This window comes from Desmodus rotundus, chromosome 9 (assembly GCF_022682495.2).
Source record: "Desmodus rotundus isolate HL8 chromosome 9, HLdesRot8A.1, whole genome shotgun sequence".
In the NCBI taxonomy this organism is placed as follows: Eukaryota; Metazoa; Chordata; class Mammalia; order Chiroptera; family Phyllostomidae; genus Desmodus; species Desmodus rotundus.
The window spans coordinates 38,966,537-38,985,764 of record NC_071395.1 but is presented as its reverse complement, the minus strand read 5'-3'; the positions used below and the strand labels follow the sequence as shown (position 1 = coordinate 38,985,764).

The following is a 19,228-nucleotide window of genomic DNA, read 5'->3' as shown; positions in this document are numbered from 1 at the left end:
GGGGAGGAGCAGCCTGAGATAGCGAGCAGGACTTCAGGCTGCAGGATGCTGGCCTGTGAGCCTGGTTGCTAGGAGACAGCAGCCCGCGTGTGGGCGAGATGACGTGAGGCGTGTGGGCAGGTCTGGAGCTGAACCTGGCAGGCAGCCCCGGGAAGACAAAAAAAGGAAGGGCACATCTGTTGGCTTCATCTGCAAAGTCACAGATAACACAGAAAGATAGCCAGGAAAACGTGCCGTGTCCCCTGGTCCAAAAATAGGCCACACTCGGGTAGCGAGTGGCTTGTTTGGGAAAATGCTGGCTCCATCTTCTCCTTCGTTCTCTGTTAGTTTGGCTTCCGGGGCTGAGAAGATGTTTCAGGTAAGTAGATTCCGGCTCTGCTGAGCAGACATGCCGAGGACCTGTTTCTCCTCAGGGTGGAAAAGGCAGCCCCGGAGGTTGTGGGGGCGGGGCGGGGGCGGGGGAGTGACACCCTGTTTCTGTCTGCCCAAGTGTGGAGAAATAAAATGTGTTGGGAAACAGATGCTCGTTCACCCATGTTCCCAACAGCATTATTCTCAATAGCTTAGAGGTGGAAACAACCCAGGTGTCTCTGGACAGGTGGGCAGATCAACAGAAGGTGATCCATCCGGTCGATGGAACATTCAGCCTTCAAACAGGAGGGAGTTCTGACCCATGCTACAACGTGGGTGAACCCGGAGGACATCGTGCTCCGTAAAGTAAGCCAGGCTTATTTTGGCTACTATGAAGAGATGTAATTTTTAATAGCTGCATAATATTCCACCAAATGAACATATGCTGATTTGCTTAACATTCCCCTCCTGTCAGACATTTAGATTGTTTCCAAAAATGATCAATTCTAATGTGGCAAAATGTTCCTGAACAGTGGGGATTCTGTCCCTCCCGAGAATGGAGTTCTTGTCAAAGGGCAGACATCGGAGGGCATCTGAGGCTTCCAGGTGAAAGCCGATGCCTCCGCCAGTTTCCCTGCCGCTGCAAAGGAAGGAGCCCCCCCCCCCCACCAAGGCAGGACTGTGCCTTCTCATTTTAAAAACTACTTTTCTGCACATGGACATAAGTTTAATAGGTTTTCTTCTGTGACGTTTATTTCTCCCACTGCTGTTCTTTCATTCTCTCATTCACTCTACCCGTGTTTACGTGACACCTGTCGTGTGCCGTGGGCATTTGCGTGTCTTCCCAATGTCTACCGAGAGGAACGTGGGGAAGTGTTCACTATGCAGTCAGCAAACACCAGCCTCCGGGGGGAAACCAGAGATGAACCGGAAGTTGTCTCTTCATGCAGCGAGGGCGACTTTGGGCCCTGGGCCCAGATTAGCCCTTTAATGTATTAGCTGCTCTGTCCTGGCACAGCTCACTTCGCCTCCTTGAGACTCTGTAAAACTGGCTTAAAACTAGTAGCATCAACCTTACAGAGCTGTGGGGAGAACTCAGTAACCAAATGCATTTTTAACTCTTGCTTCACAGAAAGGCTCAGCTTCAGGGCCACGGGCACAGTGGAGGGCAGTTGTGAGGGCGAGAACCAGTGATCGAAGGGAAAGTCACACGTGGAACAGTGACCCCAGTTGCCTTCCCTGTATCAGCTTCTAGCATGTTGGCCGTCAGGCCATAAGAAAAGCCCTGCAGATGCCGTTGACATGTGGGGGGATCCCCTACAGTGGCCAGCCCCCGCAACATCGCCCGGAGGGAAGCTGCCCCGTGGCAAGGAGCTTCCTGTCGGCTCTGCAGCACTGCCCTCACAAATGCTAGCCAACGACCCCTGAACAGTGTGGCTCAGTTGGTTGGGTGTTGTCCCACAAAGGGAAAGGCCGCTGGTTGGATTGCCGGTCGGGGCACAAGCCCGGTCGCAGGTTCGGTCCCCCATTGGGACGTGCACAGAAGGCAGCCAAATGGTGTTTCTCTCTCACGTCTCTCTCTCCCTCCCTCCCCTTCTCTCTCAAAATAAATAAATGAAATCATTAAAAATAAATAAATAAATGTTAGCCAATAAAGAGACTACAACCCAGAGAGAGAGAGAGAGAGAGGGAGGGAGGGAGGGAGAGAGGAGTAACTTGGAGGAAAGAGACAACAGAAAAAAAGCAATTCCAGGAAAGCCCTTGTGTGTACTATTTAACCTCAGAGAGCTTACAGAAGACACAGAAGCCAGGAAATAAGTTTTAGACGGCCTTTTGAAAAGGAACATTCAAAGAATCAGAGGGAGCCCTTGGAAATTAAAAACCTGAAAGTCAAAATTAAAATGTCAACAGAAAGGTTGGATGAAAAAGTAGAATGAGAAGACAAAAAGCAAAAAAAAAATGCAGGCAAGGAAATTGAAAGAGCAATTCAGGAAGCCCCCATATAGGACAAAGGAAAGTTCCACGAAGAGAACAGAGACAATGAAGTGGAAGAAACCACCAGTGGCATCCTTTAAGAAAGTTCGCCAGGAGCGAAAGCCACAGCCGAGTCCACTGACTGTTGAGCCCACCACGTGCAAAGAGAGCCCGCCAAGCCACACAGCCGACATGCAGGATGTGCGGGAGGAGAAGACTCCGCAAGCTTTCAGAGACAGAGGACAGAAAACACAAACGTGTGTGAAGCAGAGGATGAGGAAGCAGGACAGCTTCAGATGCCCAGTGCCCGAGACTGGAAGCTGGCAGACAGGAGGCAAGAGAGAGTATCGGCACCCAGAATGCCGTCCTCAGGCAAAGCACCAATCTCACAGGAGAATGGAAGGACGTGCTTTGTCTGGAAAGGCTCAGGGGGTGCACCTCCTCAAAACAAGGGCACAAACCAAGAAACGGAGGCCCGCACTCAAGAAATAGGTGCTTCATCCCAGGAATCGCTGAGTAGTGAAGAAGAGAGAGGCCAGGACCCCAGCTGGGCATAGCCAGCCCAGAGCAGAGAAGTTGCCGCTGGGGAGGCTGGGGATGAAAGAGTCGCAGACACACGGAGTCAAATAACTCCAGGAAAAACAGTAAGTCTTCGAACATAAGTGTTTCTTAGTGTACGTTGCTCCACGTGAACAATACTTCCAGGTAATATAAGCACTAAATAGTCATTTAGCCAAAAATTGTGATAAAACTATTGGGAAAGCAATATGCCTGAGAGAGCGAATACTCTCCCTCCAGGAGTGACAGGTCAATGGGCAATGTCCAACTGACGAGATTTCTACACTATTTTCTTGAACTATGGAAGCAGGTACCAGAGAAAGAGCCAATAGAAGCAGCAGTAGTTGCCCTTTGGGAGTGGAGCATACGTGCTTTGTTTAAAAACAGTTTTAGCCCTGGCTGGTGTGGCTGAGTGGATTAGGCGCGGGCCCATGAACCAAAAGGTCGCCAGTTCGACTCCCAGTCCAGGGCCCATGCCTGGGTTGTGGGCCAGGTCCCCAGGTGGGGGTGTGTAAGAGGTGACCAGTCGATGTATCTCTCACACATCGATGTTTCTGTCCCTTTCTCGCTCCCTTCTCTTCCTAAAAATAAATAAATAAATATTTTAAAAAACCCAGCTCTATAAGCTTAGCACAGTCTCAAGTACATAGCAAAACACTGTGAATATTGCTATTATTAATTTTGATGAGAAGAAAACATATACACACTTGCGGGGCTCGCCGCAGAGTCAGGGAGCTTTATATAGGGGAGTTAGAGTATTAGAGAGCTTGCTGCAGGCCGTGAATACCGGCACGTTTCGATGGAGTGGTGCACCTACAAGGTCAAGTAAATTTTCAGGTGTGCCTATTCATAAGAAAATAAGACAGAGGCACTAAAGGTTAGCAAACTACAGCCCACTGACCATCTGCTTTTATGCATTCTGTGAGCTAAAAATGGTTCTTCACATTTGTAAGTGGCTGGAAAAAATCGAGAGCCATGATATTGGAAGACACGTGAAAAGTACACGAAGTTCAAATTTCAGCATCCGTAATGAAGTTTTACTGGAGCACAGCACGCCTGTCACACGCATGTTATCTATGGAGGCTTTTGCACTACAAAAGCAGAGTTGAGCCGTCCAGCTGGAGATCACCTGGCCCTTCACAGAGAATGTCTGCCAGCTCTTGAGTTAGAGGGTGAGGGTCTGGGGACAGAGGATGGAGAGGGCCAGGGAGGGGCCTGGGGATGTCTTCTGGCAGACACGTCTTGCCTTGTGGTATCTTGTGGATCCTTCACTCTCCTTCCTAGGCCTTCGCTCTTTCATGTGATTCTATGCATTTGCTCTGTGAGGGCCTGCTGTGTGCCAGGCTCCAGAGAGAAATGATTGCCCAAGCCAGGGTGGCCCCCGCCCTCGCTCACAGAGCACCCGTTCTTCAAGGGGAGTGAGGCAAGGCAGCGGTGGTTTGGGTTTGGATGGTGGGTGGTCACTATGGGTGATCAGAAATGGTCTCCTGGTGGAGCTGGAAATGCTGAGAAAGGGCCAGCCTTGAGAGGAGCTGAGGAAAGGATGTGACAAGACAAGAGGAAACAGCACCTGCAAAGGGCCTGAGGCTGGACTGTGCCTGGAGCATTTGAGGACCTGGAGTGAGCCAGGGAAGTGAAGGGGTGGCAGTGGCTGTGGCCGACCAGGCAGGCGCCACAGTGAGGAGCTTGGATTTCGCCCTAAACACAGTGGCAGTGCCATGGGAAGGCTGTAAGCCAGAAAGTGACATGGGCCCAGTTCACACAGCGTGAACCTTCAAGCGTGGCCAGGAAATGGTGTGCCTGGCTCCACCGCAGTACCAGGAAGGCTGGCTGAGGGGTGTGGGAGGAGAGCAGACGGCCTCCCACTTCAAAAGCAGATCACCTCTGGCACCCTTTGCAGGATGCCTGCAGGGGCCCTTTGTTCCACAGGTTGGGAATGATCCGGCCTGCTCTGGTTGTAAAGCTAGTAATGCAGCACTTTTCCTCGAAAGAGCAGAGAGTTCCTCCCTGAATCCCTGAGTCCCCTGGCAGGGTGGGGAAAGCTAAATTTAAAGATGTGCTAATTGGGGCAGTCTGATCCGGCTGTGTGCTTCAGTCGAGGGTCTGCCGGGGCCACAGCACCAGCTCAGCTGTCCCCACATCTGGCTGCAGCTGCCCTGCCCTGATTGTCTTCCAGATCCAGAAAGCAAGATTATGGGCACATCCTCTTTGGGGAGTTACCATGTGCTCCACACCTTGTGATGCACCAGCATATGGGCCCTGGAGCTGGACAGGCCTGGGTTCAAAGCCCAGCCCACTATGTCCTGTGACCTAGGTTGAGCCTCGGCACTCTCTGAGCCGCAGCCTTCCCATCCGTGAAATGGGTACGAGAGTGCTCGCCTCACAGGTGACAGGCACTGCTCATTCTTTCTCCTCCCAATATTCATTGGCTTAAAACATATGTTCTGCACATCTACTATGTGCCAGGTACTGGGGCATAGCAGTGAACACCACCACCCAAAGTCCCTGCACTGGGGAGCTGATGCTCTGTAAAGGACACACACAGCCAGGAAACAAGATAAACAAGTACAATATATGTTCTGTCAGACCATGGCGGCTCTATGGAGCTATAGGGGAGGGGATGTGAAGTGTCAGCAGGTTGAAATATTCTCTAGGGTTGCTGCAGTGTTGGGTACACTGGGTAAGTGTCCCAGGCAGAAGGCAGAGCTAATGCAAAGGCCTAGAGGTGGGAGTAAGCCTGAGAGTTCTGAGAAAGAGGAAGCCAGGATTCCTGCTTCCCCGTCGTCTTTAGCCTCTGTTATAAAGACTACAGCTTTCTTTCCTTCTGTATTTGGATAAAAAATTCTTTAAATGAAGAGGTATACCCTTCTCTGCCAACTTCCTGCTTTCTGTGGGCTGGAATGGAGGTGGGATGGCTGGAGCCCCAGCAGCCATCTTTGATCATGAGGTGGACATTCGAGTGGTGAGCGAGGCAGAGCAGCCCCAAGGCAGGAGCAGAGTCCCTGACACTCCCAGGATTGCCTTTCTCAGCGAGCATTCGTTTCTGCCTAATTCAAGCCTCCAGCACTTGGTGTCTTCCATGCCCTGTAGCCAATCCTAATCTTAACTGATACGTTAATGTAAAGTGCCTGTGACATGCCTCTCTGTGTTAATTGTCTACAATGATTTTCGTCCATATTTGTAAACAAGAATAAGAAATACGTCCGGCCGCCCTGGCTGGTGTGGCTCAGTGGATTAAGGGCCAACCTGTGAACCAAAGGGTCGCCAGTTCGATTTCCAATCAGGGCACATGCCTGGGTTGTAGGCCAGGTCCCCAGCGGAGGGCACACAAGAGGCAACCATACATTGATGTTTCTCTCCCTTTCTTTCTCTTTCCCTTCCCCTCTCTCTAAAAATAAATAAATAAAATCTTTAAAAAAAGAAAAAGAAATACGTCCTGCCTTTGAGAAGTTCACTACCCCGGTGGAGGCGTCCGCAGGCCTGCACGTCTAGTCCCAATCAGCCACGTGCCCGCAGGCAAGCGGCCTTGCCTCTGTGAGTGTCAGCTGCCCCAGTTCTGAAAGGAGAGGCCCGGGTCCTGGCCAGGTAGCTCCACTGGTTGGGGCGTCGTCCCAACGTGCTAAGGTTGCAGGTTCAATCCCTGGTCAGGGCACATACAAGAATCAATCAATCAGTACATAAATAAATGCAATGACAAATCAGTGTTTCTCTCTCAAATCAATACAATTTTTAAAAAAGTTTTCAAAACCAGAGGATTGGCCCACCACATCTCCAGGAGTTTGAAGAGCAGAGGGTTAGGCGCATCACAAAAGTCAAAATAGGAGGTTAAGATGTGAAGAACAGGGAGATTTGGATGAGCACAAGAAAGTCATTCAGGCGAAGGACAAGGCGGGTCCATCCAGGTTCCTCTGTTGCAAGTGACAGAAGCCAACACCACCTGATCCAGTGCACAGAAGGCACATTTATCAGGTCATGGAAGGGACACCCAAGAAATTCATCTCCCTCATCTGACTCCCAGATTCCACATCACAGAGACTTCATTTCAACACCCCGCTCTGGTCCCATTTGAGTGTTAGGAATTCTTTTGGTTGCAAGGGGCAGAAACCCCCTCCTGAGCAATCAAAGAGCAAAGGCCGTCTTCCTACACTAGGCATAGAGTGAACTCCAGGGGTGGCTAAATCCAAGGATGTGAATTCTTCCTGCAAGATTCGCTCTCTGTTTCTCGGCTCTGCTTCCTCCAGGCTGGTTCCTTCTCAGGTAGGCTGACAGGGTTCAGTCACCAAGGCCAGGCCCCTCTGCCCCATCACACGCAGAGACGAGACAGCTAGTGCCTCCAGTGAGGGATCCTTCCAGGGCATAGAAGTGAGGGCTGGCTCGGGGAAGGGTAGGGGTGTCTGAGAAGGCTTCATAAAAGCGGGGCCAGTTGAGAGGGGCACAGGAGGATGAGATGAAGATGCCGGCCAGTGGGGAAGTGCATCCCAGGCAGAGGACAGCAGTGCAAAAGCTCACGAACGCCTGCAGTTCAGAGTTGCCAGACTATTGGGTGCGTGGTGGGAGCAGAAGCAGACGAGGCCATGGAGCCGGAACAGGAAGAGCCCTGGATGCCAGACTGAGTGTTTTAGGCTCTGTCCTGCAGGCAGCGGGAGCTATGAAAGGGTTTAGAGCACGGGAGGACCACAGTCACATTTTCCTCCCTTAGTCATGGAAGGTGAACGGTAGCAAGGAGAAAAACTGGAAGCAGCCAGAAGATGAGGGAGGGGCTGCTGTGTCACCATCCAGCAACAGATGCCCAGGGACGGTCAAAGATTTTCTGGAATCAAATTGACAGGACTGAAATATGGAGGGTGAGGAGTCTGGGACTGGGGGATTCTGGTGCCTGATCCACTGATGTGGCTTCAAGCAGTTGGAAGGGAGGAGCGAGTCCCCCATCTCTTGGCAGCAGGCAGGAGATGCTAGTGTTGCCACCTCTGGGGAACGGAAGACCCATCGAGTCTTTGTAATTCAAAGCAGCCAATTCTTGGATGCCTCCAGGGATGGGGAGCTCACCTCTTCCATAGTTCTGACCCAAATAAACCATGAACTCAAATCTACCCCTCTAGAGTTAGGCACAGCTCAGTGCTGCATGCCCACACCCTGGGGGGGGGCTTCCTGTGCACTAGGCCAGCCCTTTGGGACTTGGCACTTGACACTGTCTCCTTAAGTCTGTCCTTTCCCTGTCTCAACACCTTTGCTTCCTCTGATCATGGGACAAGGATCCCCCAAGGTCCTGGGCAGGATGTAGGTTTACTCAGACACTAAGTATCTATTCACAAAAGGAGAAAGCCAGCCCCATCGTCCTGTCTCTCTGACTGCATCCAGGAGAGTCCCCACGGGTGCCAGGGCATCTTAAATTCTTAGATGCCAGCTCCTGTCGGAGCTGGGGCCACAGCAGTCTCTGGTGAGAACCTAACGATGCTGTGGGTTTCCACTTTGGCTATTTTCAGGCCGCATCCCTATTTCTGGCAAGCGATGATGGTTTGCCATGTATGGTGGGCCTTCATCACCTGATGGAATGGCAGCTGGAGGATCCCAGCCCCATGCTGGTGACTGGGAGGCAGGAGGTAGGGGGCACACCCTGGGACTGTCCCACAGCAGGGTCTGTGGAGCACAGGGAGCCCTTGCTCAGCAGGAATGTTCTCAGAGGATCCCCTGTGCAAACGCTACCACCGCTAATAAATCACACCACGAGGCAGGAAAGGTGTGCTCTCCCACCCTCTCCCCCTGTCCACCTCCCTCGCTGAGGACGACTTTGCTGCCGGTTGGAGGGTTCCCTTCTGGAACTTTCCCCACTGATTTACTCTCTCCTTCTCTCCTGTATACCAAAAATGCAATCATGCCGTTTGCACTGTGCCCCACCTCCGTGGGGGTGGTTTTCAATGGCTGTGGATTTCATCACATTAATACACAGTTTCCTAGTTTTTGTTATATCATATTCCACACTATGGGTGTTCTGTGATTCTAAGAACTGGGCCACTGTTCCCCAAAACCTTGTGGTGCTTTGGAAGCATAGCCCCTAAACCTTTTGGGGTAGCAGAAGGTCAATACAGGACCCACGCTATCTGGGCATCTTGGTTCATTACCCTTCCCGGGTCAGCTTCCTCGTTGACCAAGTGGATCCCTTTGTTCGAAAGATCGGTAAGGGAGCCCACGGAGCCATCGCTGGGGCTGTGCCCAGTGCCCTGGCCATCCAGGGCTCATTCAGCGGTCCTCTGAGAGGGAGGCCAGCGCTGCCTGGCCCTGCAGCGGAGAAAAAGGGTGGCCAAATGAGGGGCAGTCTTGCCTCTGGCACCGCTGGGTTGACCCTGGGTCAGGCCCCGCCCTTGTTTTCCAAAAGAAGGCTGCTCCACCTGGAGACCTCCAGTTCCACATGATTTTTTCCTGGAGCCCCAGTTTTCCCTTAATGATGATGATGATGATACTGACATAGCAGGGAACATTTTTGGGGTGCTTTCCTTCCACCAGGCACCAACAGCCCTCTAAAGCGGCAGGTGATTATTAGAGTCCCCATTGACAGAGAAGCTTAATGAGGGCATTGGAATGCCGAGTCAGGGGGTCCACTGTGTCGTCTGGGCTCTGCAGCTTGCTTACCTCCCCGACAGGCAGCTCACTCACGCGCCCCCCTTTCCTCAATGCTACGACACCTGATCCACACTCCAAGGCCTCTGCCTCCCGGGATGGTCAGGGGGCGGTGTGCTCGCCCCGAGGCTCCAGGCCAGGAAGCGGCAAGAAACCCCTGAGAACCTCCAGTTCCCCACCCAGGCTACAGGGGAGGTGCCGGGAACCGCGGAGGCGGGGCGGGGAGGAGCCGGCTGCAGCTCGCAGTGCACCGCAGTGCGACCGGCGCTAGGACCCGCGAGGGCCTTCAGGCCGCGGCGTCTCCTGCTCCCCCCACCCTAAACCACCTCCCCCCCCCCCGCCCCCCCCGCCCAAAATGAGGAAACGGAGGAACTTGCTCCAAGTTGTGCAGCCGGGACCGCCTCGGGGTGCGCAGCCAGCGCGCGGCGGCCCTCCTGGAGGCGGGTGCGGGGCGCGGCCCGGAGACGCCCCCTGAGCAGGTGAGCGGGCAGCGGGGATGTGGGGAGAGACCGCCAGGCGTTGAGAACCAGAGGGCTCCGGGGAGGCTCAGGCGTGCGTGAGAGGAGCTAGTGTGCGCACAAGTGTACGCGCCCGGGGCGCGTGGCGGCGGGTACGAGGCTGGGGTGGGGACGGTTAGAGGCTTTCAGGCGCGGGTTGGGGGTATTTTCTTGGGTGGGAGGTGTGCGTGTCTGCGAGTGCCTGGGTGTGTGTACCCGCGCGTACACGTGGAGGGATGTGCGCGTGTGACCGAGATGCGTGTGCGCGGCCCTGCGTGTAGCTCTTCGTGCCCGGGTGGCCCAGCGTATTATGCCCAGGTGTTCACGTGTGGTTCTGTATGTGTTGGGAGGGGAGTGGACAGATACCCTTCCAGATGTCTGAGCATCTGTGTGTGTGTACACACTTGTAGACGCGTGTGCACACCTGTCTCTAGGGGGACGTGCCTTTGCTTGCATACCTGCGTGCCTGTGGGTACCTGTGTCCGCCTGTGTCCAAGCCCCATGTGTTTCTGTGTGCTCGTGTGTACATGGATCAGTATGCGTGTGAGTACATGCAGGGCTGGGGATTTATGAGGGCGCACACTGGAGGGGCAGAGACTCACCCCAGAACAAGTCCCACTGCCCAGCCACCTGTGGTGGGGTCAATGGGGGAGGCCAGGGGTGAAAAAGTCCCCAACCAAGCAGCAGTGGGGGGCTTGTGTGTCCGTCCTCGGGTGGGGTGGGGTGGGGTGGGGTGGGAGGGATTAGAAAGGTTCAGCTAGCCAGCCAGATGAGCACAGCAGGGCGGCACTGTCCCACTGTAGGGTCAGAGTTTCTTGGGAATGACCTTGAGTCATTCTGTATTTGTCCTGCTTCTGCCTACTCACCGAAAAAGAGGAAGAACAAGGCTTGATTAGATGGCACCAAGCTCCCCATGCGCCGTGTGGGCTACTGGGGCCTGAGCCAGGTTGTGGCCACTTGCTCTGTGTCCATTTCAGTCCTGTTTCCCTTTGGGAACAATGGTGGGGCTAGGCTCCGGGGTTTCCTCACTGATGTTTCGCAGCTTCCAAGGGGCTCCCCCGAGTAAAGGCCACCTTCCCAAAGGGCTTGGAGAACCCATGTCTGGGACTCCCCCTGGGGATGCCCCTGGCTGTTGCCTCCTCCGGCCTGGGCTGGTAGTGGTAGTGATGGCCCCCAGAGCCTTAGCCTGGTTTGAGTCTGTGCTCTCCAGCTGGTCTCTGCCCACCCCCCAGGTGAGCCTTCGCTTTCTCCACGCCTGGCACCCCTGTCCATCCAGCCAGGATGCCCACAGTGAGTACCCCCAGCCTGGGTTCCTGGGTCCCTGGCCCTTCCACAGCTCGGTCCATACCCACAGGACCTTGTCTCCATGGGCGGGGGGGGGGGGTGCGTAATACTCTGACCCATGTCCCCTTTAGCTGGTGTCTTCTGGTCTTTCTCTGTCACTTGGTGTTGCATCTCTTTCACCTCTTTTTCCTGACCTGTTCCAAGTTCCCTGTTTGTGACTAATCTCTCTCTGCTGGCTGCTCCCTTCTTGTCTTCTCTACTCTTCTCCCTCTTTCTTGTGTTTTCTCTGTCTCAATCCAATCTCTCTGGGGGGTGGGGAGGGCATCTCCTTCATGCTTCCTTTGCCCCTCTCCCCCATGCCTCCCACTCAGAGGCGCTGGGCCCCAGGCACCCAATGCATCACCAAGTGCGAGCACACACGCACAAAGCCCGGAGAGCTGGCCTTCCGCAAGGGCGATGTGGTCACCATCCTGGAGGCTTGTGAGGTGAGCTGTGGCCTGAGGGCCTGGGTATGTTTGGGGATGGGACTCTGCCAGGAATACCCACCCCCTGCCACCATACAGACCCCAGGCTCCCTCCCTGGCAGAGCAAGAGCTGGTATCGAGCCAAGCACCACGCCAGCGGGCAGGAGGGGCTGCTGGCAGCCGGTGCACTTCGGGAACGCGAAGCTCTCTCAGCTGACTCCAAACTCAGCCTCATGCCGTGAGTTGTGGGGTGAGCCCTGGGATGGGGGTTCAGGAGGGCTTGGCCAGCTAGGCCCAACCCGCCCTCCTGCCGCTGCAGGTGGTTCCACGGGAAGATCTCAGGCCACGAAGCGGTGCAGCTGCTGCAGCCACCCGAGGATGGGCTGTTCCTGGTGCGGGAGTCAGTGCGGCATCCTGGTGACTACGTGCTGTGCGTGAGCTTCCTGCAAGAAGTGTTCCACTACCGTGTGCTGCACCGCGACGGCCACCTGACCATAGATGAGGCCATCTGCTTTTGCAACCTCATGGATATGGTGGAGGTGCACCTGGACCCGGGAGCCGCATGTCCCCCAGGCCCCGCCCCATCCCAGCTGTAATGACATGAGGACCCACAGAGCCACAGGCTCCCCAGTGCGGAGAAGGAGCTGGTCCCCATGGACCACCAACCATAGAGCTGGTTGGAGCCCTCCAGGTCCCACCTTCAAGGACTGGGTGGCTCCTCCAGGGACCTCCAGGTTGACAGCAATCCAGACACTGCCCCCATCCTTCCTCATTCTCATGGAAACCAGCCCAACACATCCTGGAGGGACCAAACCCCTCTCCTTACAAGCTCATGCCCACCCTATCCAGAGCCCACCCCCAGGAAGGGGACAGGATGCGGGGGTGCTTCTGCTTAAAGGGGTCTGACTCACAGCCACCTCTGCCCACCCTACCCTGCAGCATTACAGCAAGGACAAGGGGGCCATCTGCACGAGACTTGTGAAACCCAAGAGGAAGCAGGGGACCAAATCGGCAGAGGAGGAGCTGGCCAAGGGTAGGAGTCTGCGCCCTCTCTGCCCACATTTGCCCCACCTGCGCATGGCACTGTGCCTGGCACCGTGGTGGAAGGTCTGGGCTGCCCCTGGGTCAGGCAGGGGGCACCCATAGACGCCAATCAGCCCAAAATTGAGCGGGTTCCCACACCTGCTGCTTCTCCCTTGTCCCCACCATCTGCCCCATCACCTGAGCTGGAAACCTGGCTCAAACCTCGACCCACCCACCCTCCCACATCCCTTTCGTGTCACCTCCCAGACAGGCCTCAGACCCCCGCCCCATCAGACCATCTCCTTCCAGGGGGGCAGTTCCCCTTCCTCCCGACCCCTGCTCCTCTGACCCTAGAGGCAACCTGCTACCTGAAAGCCCATCCACATTGCTACCTGCATGAAGAAGGGAGGCCCTGCAGCTCCGCTGCCCTCCAGAACTTCCCCTGTGGCTGAGAACTTCTTTCCTGCCTCATCTACATGGCCCCTCCTCCATTCATAAGTCCCCCTGGTTGTGACTCATTTCCTCTTCTGTTTCCATTCTATTGTGCATTCTGTTCCTTTCACCTGAAAGGCTTTTCCAGCCTCCTTGCAGTGAAATCATCAATACTGAAGTCCCAAAGCAAAGGTCCCCAACCATAGCCACCTGCATGGTCTTTTGAACCTGTTGATTCTGGGTGTCTCCTTGGAAACATGTGTCTGTCCCATAAAAACCTGGACACCTTGTGGATGGCACCTGGGTGGAGGCCAGTGTCACCATGCCTGATTGTGCCTAAGGGCTCCTGGTTTAGATAGGGAAGAGGCCTACAGAAGCTTCTAGAGGGGAAGGAGGCAGAGAACACTGGACTGCTTCAGACAAGGGGTCAGGGAGTCCAGAGCAGATTATGACTTAGAGCACTGGAAGTTTCCTAAAGGTTCCAGAAGCTTTACTGGTCTCCATTGTATTTTTTGTGTGTGTGTGTCCCTGGGAGGCCAGAGGTGAAGGACTGTAAAAGGAAGACCCCCGGGGGTATTGGAGGGACAGTCTCCAGGTAGAAGAGACGGGCAGCCCTGAAGGGTAGGCTGTGTTGCCTTAGACCAGATGATACCCTGTACCAGGAGCGGGGGGCCTCAGACATGCCCTCGGACCATGGTTGGGAACAGCGGCCACAGCTGGGTGCTGTGGGAGACCCCACCTGGTCTCCCCAGGTGGTGCCCTGGGTGAGAAGGGCTGGGAGAGCCTGTTACCCCTCTGACCAGGTCTTTGCCCCACAGCTGGCTGGTTACTGAACCTGCAGTACTTGACCTTGGGAGCGCAGATTGGAGAGGGGGAGTTTGGAGGTGAGTGGTGGCGGAGGCTGGGGGGCTGAAGGAGGTGGGGGTTGTTCAGGATTGGAATCACTGAGAGGAATTCACATCCGTATTCAATACCTACTTGCTGGGCGGCTGAAGACAAACCATTGCACTCTCTGAGCCTCAGCTTCCTGCTCTGGGAAAGGGGTTGACAGCAGCTGTCGTGAGGAACGAATTAACTCAGGCGGGCGTCCAGTGGACGTGAGTCCCTCACACTTCAGGCTCTTGAACATGCTGGTCTCTCTGCTTGGAGTGCCATTTCCTGAAGTGATTATTCTGGAAGGCTCTGGGGCTTAGATCTGCTGTCTTTCTCTGGAAGGGGCCGAAGTGCAAACATTTTTTTTGGCCTTACAGGCCAGTCTGTCACATCTGCTTGGTTCTGTGTGTGTAACAGAAAAGCAGCCACTGACAATAGGTAAACCGATGGGCGTGGCTGCGTGCCCATAGAACTTTATTTGTGGACACTGAATTTTGTATTTTCTATAATTTTCATGTGTCATGAAATAACATTCTTTTGATTTTTTTTTAAGATTTTATTTATTTACTTTTAGAGAAGGGAAGGGAGGGAGAAACAGAGGGAGAGAAACATCAATGTGTGGTTGCCTCTCGAACCCCCCCTACTGGGGACCTGGCCTGCAATCCAGGCATGTGCCCTGACTGGGAATCGAACTGGCAATCCTTTGGTTCCCAGGCCAGCACTCAACCCACTGAGCCACACCAACCAGGGAGCTTTTGATTTTTTTTTTTAACCATTTAAGAATATGAAAACCGCCCTGCTGGGTGGCTCATTTTTTTTGGAGCATCATCCCCATACACCAAAGGGTTGCAGATTCCATTCCCAGTCAGGGCCCATACCGAGGTTGCAGGTTCAAGCCTTGGTCGGGGTGCATATGGGAGGCAGCCAATTAATGTTTCTTTCCTTTCCTCTCTCTCTCAAATCCTCAGGTGAGAATTAAAAAAAAAAAAGAAGTGTAAAAATCACTCTGAGCTCATGGACCTTGCCAAAAAGCATGATTGGACTGGATTTGACCCTAGGACCAGAGTTTACAGACCCCTAGATTTTCTTCAATCAGGGGTTTGGAGCTTGTGTGGGCAAGGGGGTTTCCAGGCCTGGGGGACAGAGGCTGTGTTGGCGCACATGGGGGTCCGTGTGAGTGGGTATGTCCCCGTGTCTGTCCCCATCTCTGTTGGGTCCTGATCTCCATCCCACCCTGCAGCGGTCCTGCAGGGCGAGTACCTGGGCCAGAAGGTGGCTGTGAAGAACATCAAGTGCGACGTGACGGCCCAGGCCTTCCTGGATGAGACAGCGGTCATGACGTGAGTCCTTGGTAGGGGTCAGGAGCACTGGGGTTGGGGGTTCTAGCTGTGCCTTCACCCCCCTCTTGTCCCCCACAGGAAGATGCAGCATAAGAACCTGGTGCGTCTGCTGGGTGTGATTCTGCACCAGGGGCTCTACATCGTCATGGAGCATGTGAGCAAGGTATGGTGGGGCTGGGGTGCAGGCGGGGCTTGGGGAGGCAGCCAAGCAGCCTCGAACCCTAGCCCCATGTCCCCCCCTGCCACAGGGCAACCTGGTGAACTTTCTACGGACTCGGGGCCGGGCCCTTGTGAACACCCCACAGCTTCTGCAGTTTTCCCTGTGAGTAGGGCCCTTGGAGGGCAGGGAGGAAACTTTCCAAGGTCAAGGGGAAACCAAGGCACAGAATAGAAAGAAGCCTGGCCTTGAGAGTTGTTGACCTGGCCACTGGAGCCCCTGTGCCCCTCCCCCTCCCCAGGCACGTGGCCGAGGGCATGGAGTACCTGGAGAGCAAGAAGCTGGTGCATCGAGACCTTGCTGCCCGCAACATCCTCATTTCTGAGGACCTGGTGGCCAAGGTCAGCGACTTTGGCCTGGCCAAAGCTGAGAGGAAGGGGTTGGACTCTAGCCGGCTGCCGGTCAAGTGGACGGCGCCTGAGGCGCTCAAACACGGGGTGAGTGCCCCTCTGTCCCCAGGGACCTTGGAGCCTCCACTGTATGATCCTGGGCACGTGTCTTGGCCTCTCTGAACCTCCAAAGGAGTTGGCTCTGCCTCCCCAGTGAGTTCTTGGCCCATAGTTGTTCTTTTTGGTGCCCATCTTGTCTCTCCTGGGTGTGACCCCGTCTGGGCTTCAGTTCCCCCGTTTCTGGGCTCAGTGCTGAGGGCGAGAGTAACCAACCTCCTCCCTCTACTGAGTCTGAGCTCCACTCAGTCAAGGGGGCACAGACTCGGGAATGGGGTCTGTTAGGAAGGGACCAGAGTGAAGGACAATCCAGGTGACTTTCTGGAGGAATCAGGGACTGGAGCTGAAACCCTGAAGGGTCCCTCCTCACCCTGGTCTTGGGCCCCACAGAAATTCTCCAGCAAGTCCGATGTCTGGAGTTTCGGGGTGCTGCTGTGGGAGGTCTTCTCGTATGGCCGTGCTCCATACCCCAAGATGGTGAGCGTGGTCTGGGTGGGGGAGGCACTGAGTCTGGGACGGTGGTGCTGAGCCCCAGCCCACACTGGTGTGCCCTCTGCCCGCAGTCGCTGAAGGAGGTGACAGAGGCTGTGGAGAAGGGGTATCGCATGGAACCCCCGGAGGACTGCCCGGGTGCTGTCCACACGCTCATGAGCAGCTGCTGGGAGGCTGAGCCCACCCGCCGGCCACCTTTTCGGAAACTGGCCGAGAAGCTGGCCCGGGAGCTGCGCAGCGTGGGCGCCACTGGCCATGTGGAAAGGCAGGACGCTGATGGCCCCACCTTGCCCTGTGGCCAAGAGCCTTGACACTGCCTGGGGGGCCATGGGCCCCAGAAGATTGCGAGAGTAGGGGGCTCAGGGTGGGGATACAGGCAGGCCTAAGGAGGGTCAGGGCCAGCAAGCTGCCCACCCGGCTCACAGCACAAAGCAGGCCCTCCTGGGGGGCGCAGGGCTGTCCCACAGGCCCCCACAGACCTGGGGAGGAGGATCGGTGCTTTGATAAAGACTGGTTCCAAGAACTGTGGGCATCTGAGTCTCTCTCTGCGACCTCCAACATCCTCGCAGCCTAGGGGGTGCACACTGTCCCCCATCACCCAGTTCTGGACAGTCCACCTGCCAGTTGTCTACCCAGCTATGACCCACTGGCTGCCACTGTGGGGATGCAGACCCCTGGGATGGAGCGGGAGACTCTCTGGGCCAGGGACCACAGCTATCCCGTGCACCCAATTGCCATCACTCATGGGTCCCCACTTTGGTCCATCTGTGGGTGCCACATTCAACCCTCAAAGTTTCAACCTTTGGGTGGGTGCCCAACCCTTGGGGTCCTGGGCACAAAGGATCATGGGAGACTTGTCCCTCGGAGCAGGAGCCCAGGGAGGCTCTGCTGCTGCAGCTGTGTCCCTGTGTGGGGGTGTTCCAGTGTGGCCACCCACGTTCTCCAGCCTGACCCAGTGACTCCAGAGGAGACTCAAGAAAAGCCAGCTGAGCTCTGGCCAGGTGACTCACTTGGTTGGAACCCCATCTTATGCACCAAAAACTTAATGGGTGCAATCCCCAGTCAGAGCACACACCTGGGTTGCGGGTTCCATCCCCGGTCAGCACATAGGGGAGGCAGTCAATGGGTGTTTCTCACATCAATGTTTCCCTCTGCCTTTCTCAAAAAAAATTCAATGCACCTATTTTTGGGTGAGGGTTAAAAAATAAAGCCCCCTGAGCAGCCTGTTCCAAGGCTCTGCCCCTCTTGTCCAATTAGGTAAGGGAGGCTGGGCTCTGGGCTTGCTGCCAGGTTTGAATTCTCACTTGCCCCCTAGCTGTGTGCTCCCAGGGCAGCCTCAGGCAAACGAATGGGGCTGGTCCCCCTACCTGGGCCCACCAGTCTTCTCTATTATCAGGCACCTTGGTGAGGCAGGATGGGGGGTGGAAGGGCCCAGACAGGGGAGGAAGTGAAGGGTGGAGCACACAACAGCTGGTGCGCAGGTTTGCCGTGACTCGCCCACCCCATCTGGGTTGGTGTTCTCATCCTGGCAGCCTCCAGGGTGCCTGGAGGGGGTCTTGGGCCAGGCTGGATGCTGTCCCACCCCAAGGCCTCCCAAGCTGGGAAGGGGACATGGCCAGGCCCCAGCACACACTATCACCTCTGCTGACCCACCCTGCCTGAGCTGGCCCTGAGCTAGACAAACGCCCAAAGGTCACAGTGACCTCCTGAAGCCTGGCCCACCTCCTGGCCTGTTGCCCCACAGCACCTGAAGGGGTTCAGTGATTCCTCCTGGGGGAGAAAAGGGAGGCTGGAGCGGCAGTGGCCTGCGTGTGCGCATGCGCACACAGCTGCCCTGCCAACTGATCCAGCTGGAGGGGCCGCTGGTCCCTGGGTCCTGCCCCACCCTGCCCCTAATCCGGCCCTCTAAGCTGACACAGCGTCTGCACCTTCAGCCACATCCTGCTAAATCTTGAAAGCCCCCTGCACCTGACCTGGATCCCTCCTGCAGCTTCTTAACCGGTGGGGCCATTTAGCTAATTGGGGCCTGAGAACTGAGCAGCTTTTTAACGTTTTGAAGTGATGAAGCAATTAGGGGAATTACCTGTCTGCCCCACAGGCCTGGCTGGCTCCCTGTGGCCATAAAGCCCAGAGTCTGTGTTATAGTTGGGGCAGCTGAGGTCTGCAAGGAACCAGGAAACACTAGCTGCCCCTCCAGCCTGGGCTCAGGACATCTGCGGCCTCCCCTGCCTCCTGACCCCGGCCCTCCCTCATGGGACAATGGGGCCCTAGCTGGCTCCTCCTCTGCAGCTGACCGAGTCCTCAAGGGCCTAGGCACGCCTTTTCTGGGTGTGTATGTTTGTGTGCCTGCCACTGTCTCTGTCTCTCCATGTGTGTCTCTCTCCCTACCAAGCCAACCTTCCAGAAGGATCTATCTCTACTTTCTCTTGGACTCACTCCCTAGGCCGTCTGAGGACCTGGGTCTCGCCCGCCTGGACAATCTCCCCACACTAAATCCAGCAACCAGTTTTCAGGCCTCACCTTGGCCCCCAGCCCCAGCTCCCTCCTCTTGGTTTTCAGGGCACCCGACCGAGCCACCAGGCTTCTTGGATTGCGGGGGCTGGCAAAGCAGTCTGAGTCTTCCCCTCGATCCTGCTCCAGCTCTTGGGCCACCGCCTCTGTG

General features: G+C 55.5%; 1 protein-coding gene across 1 annotated transcript in view; it reads left to right on the top strand.

The window, feature by feature from the left end:
• Positions 1-17,012, top strand: part of MATK (megakaryocyte-associated tyrosine kinase) — a 47,772-nt gene extending 30,760 nt beyond the window's left edge. Inside the window, 12 exon segments of the mRNA XM_071219179.1 lie at positions 11,272-11,285; positions 11,569-11,764; positions 11,866-11,981; positions 12,063-12,282; positions 12,683-12,776; positions 14,017-14,082; positions 15,312-15,411; positions 15,490-15,574; positions 15,660-15,733; positions 15,870-16,065; positions 16,465-16,551; positions 16,638-17,012. Coding sequence (XP_071075280.1) covers positions 11,272-11,285; positions 11,569-11,764; positions 11,866-11,981; positions 12,063-12,282; positions 12,683-12,776; positions 14,017-14,082; positions 15,312-15,411; positions 15,490-15,574; positions 15,660-15,733; positions 15,870-16,065; positions 16,465-16,551; positions 16,638-16,877 — 1,488 coding nt within the window. The 3' untranslated portion in view covers positions 16,878-17,012.
• The last annotated feature ends 2,216 nt before the right edge of the window (positions 17,013-19,228 follow it).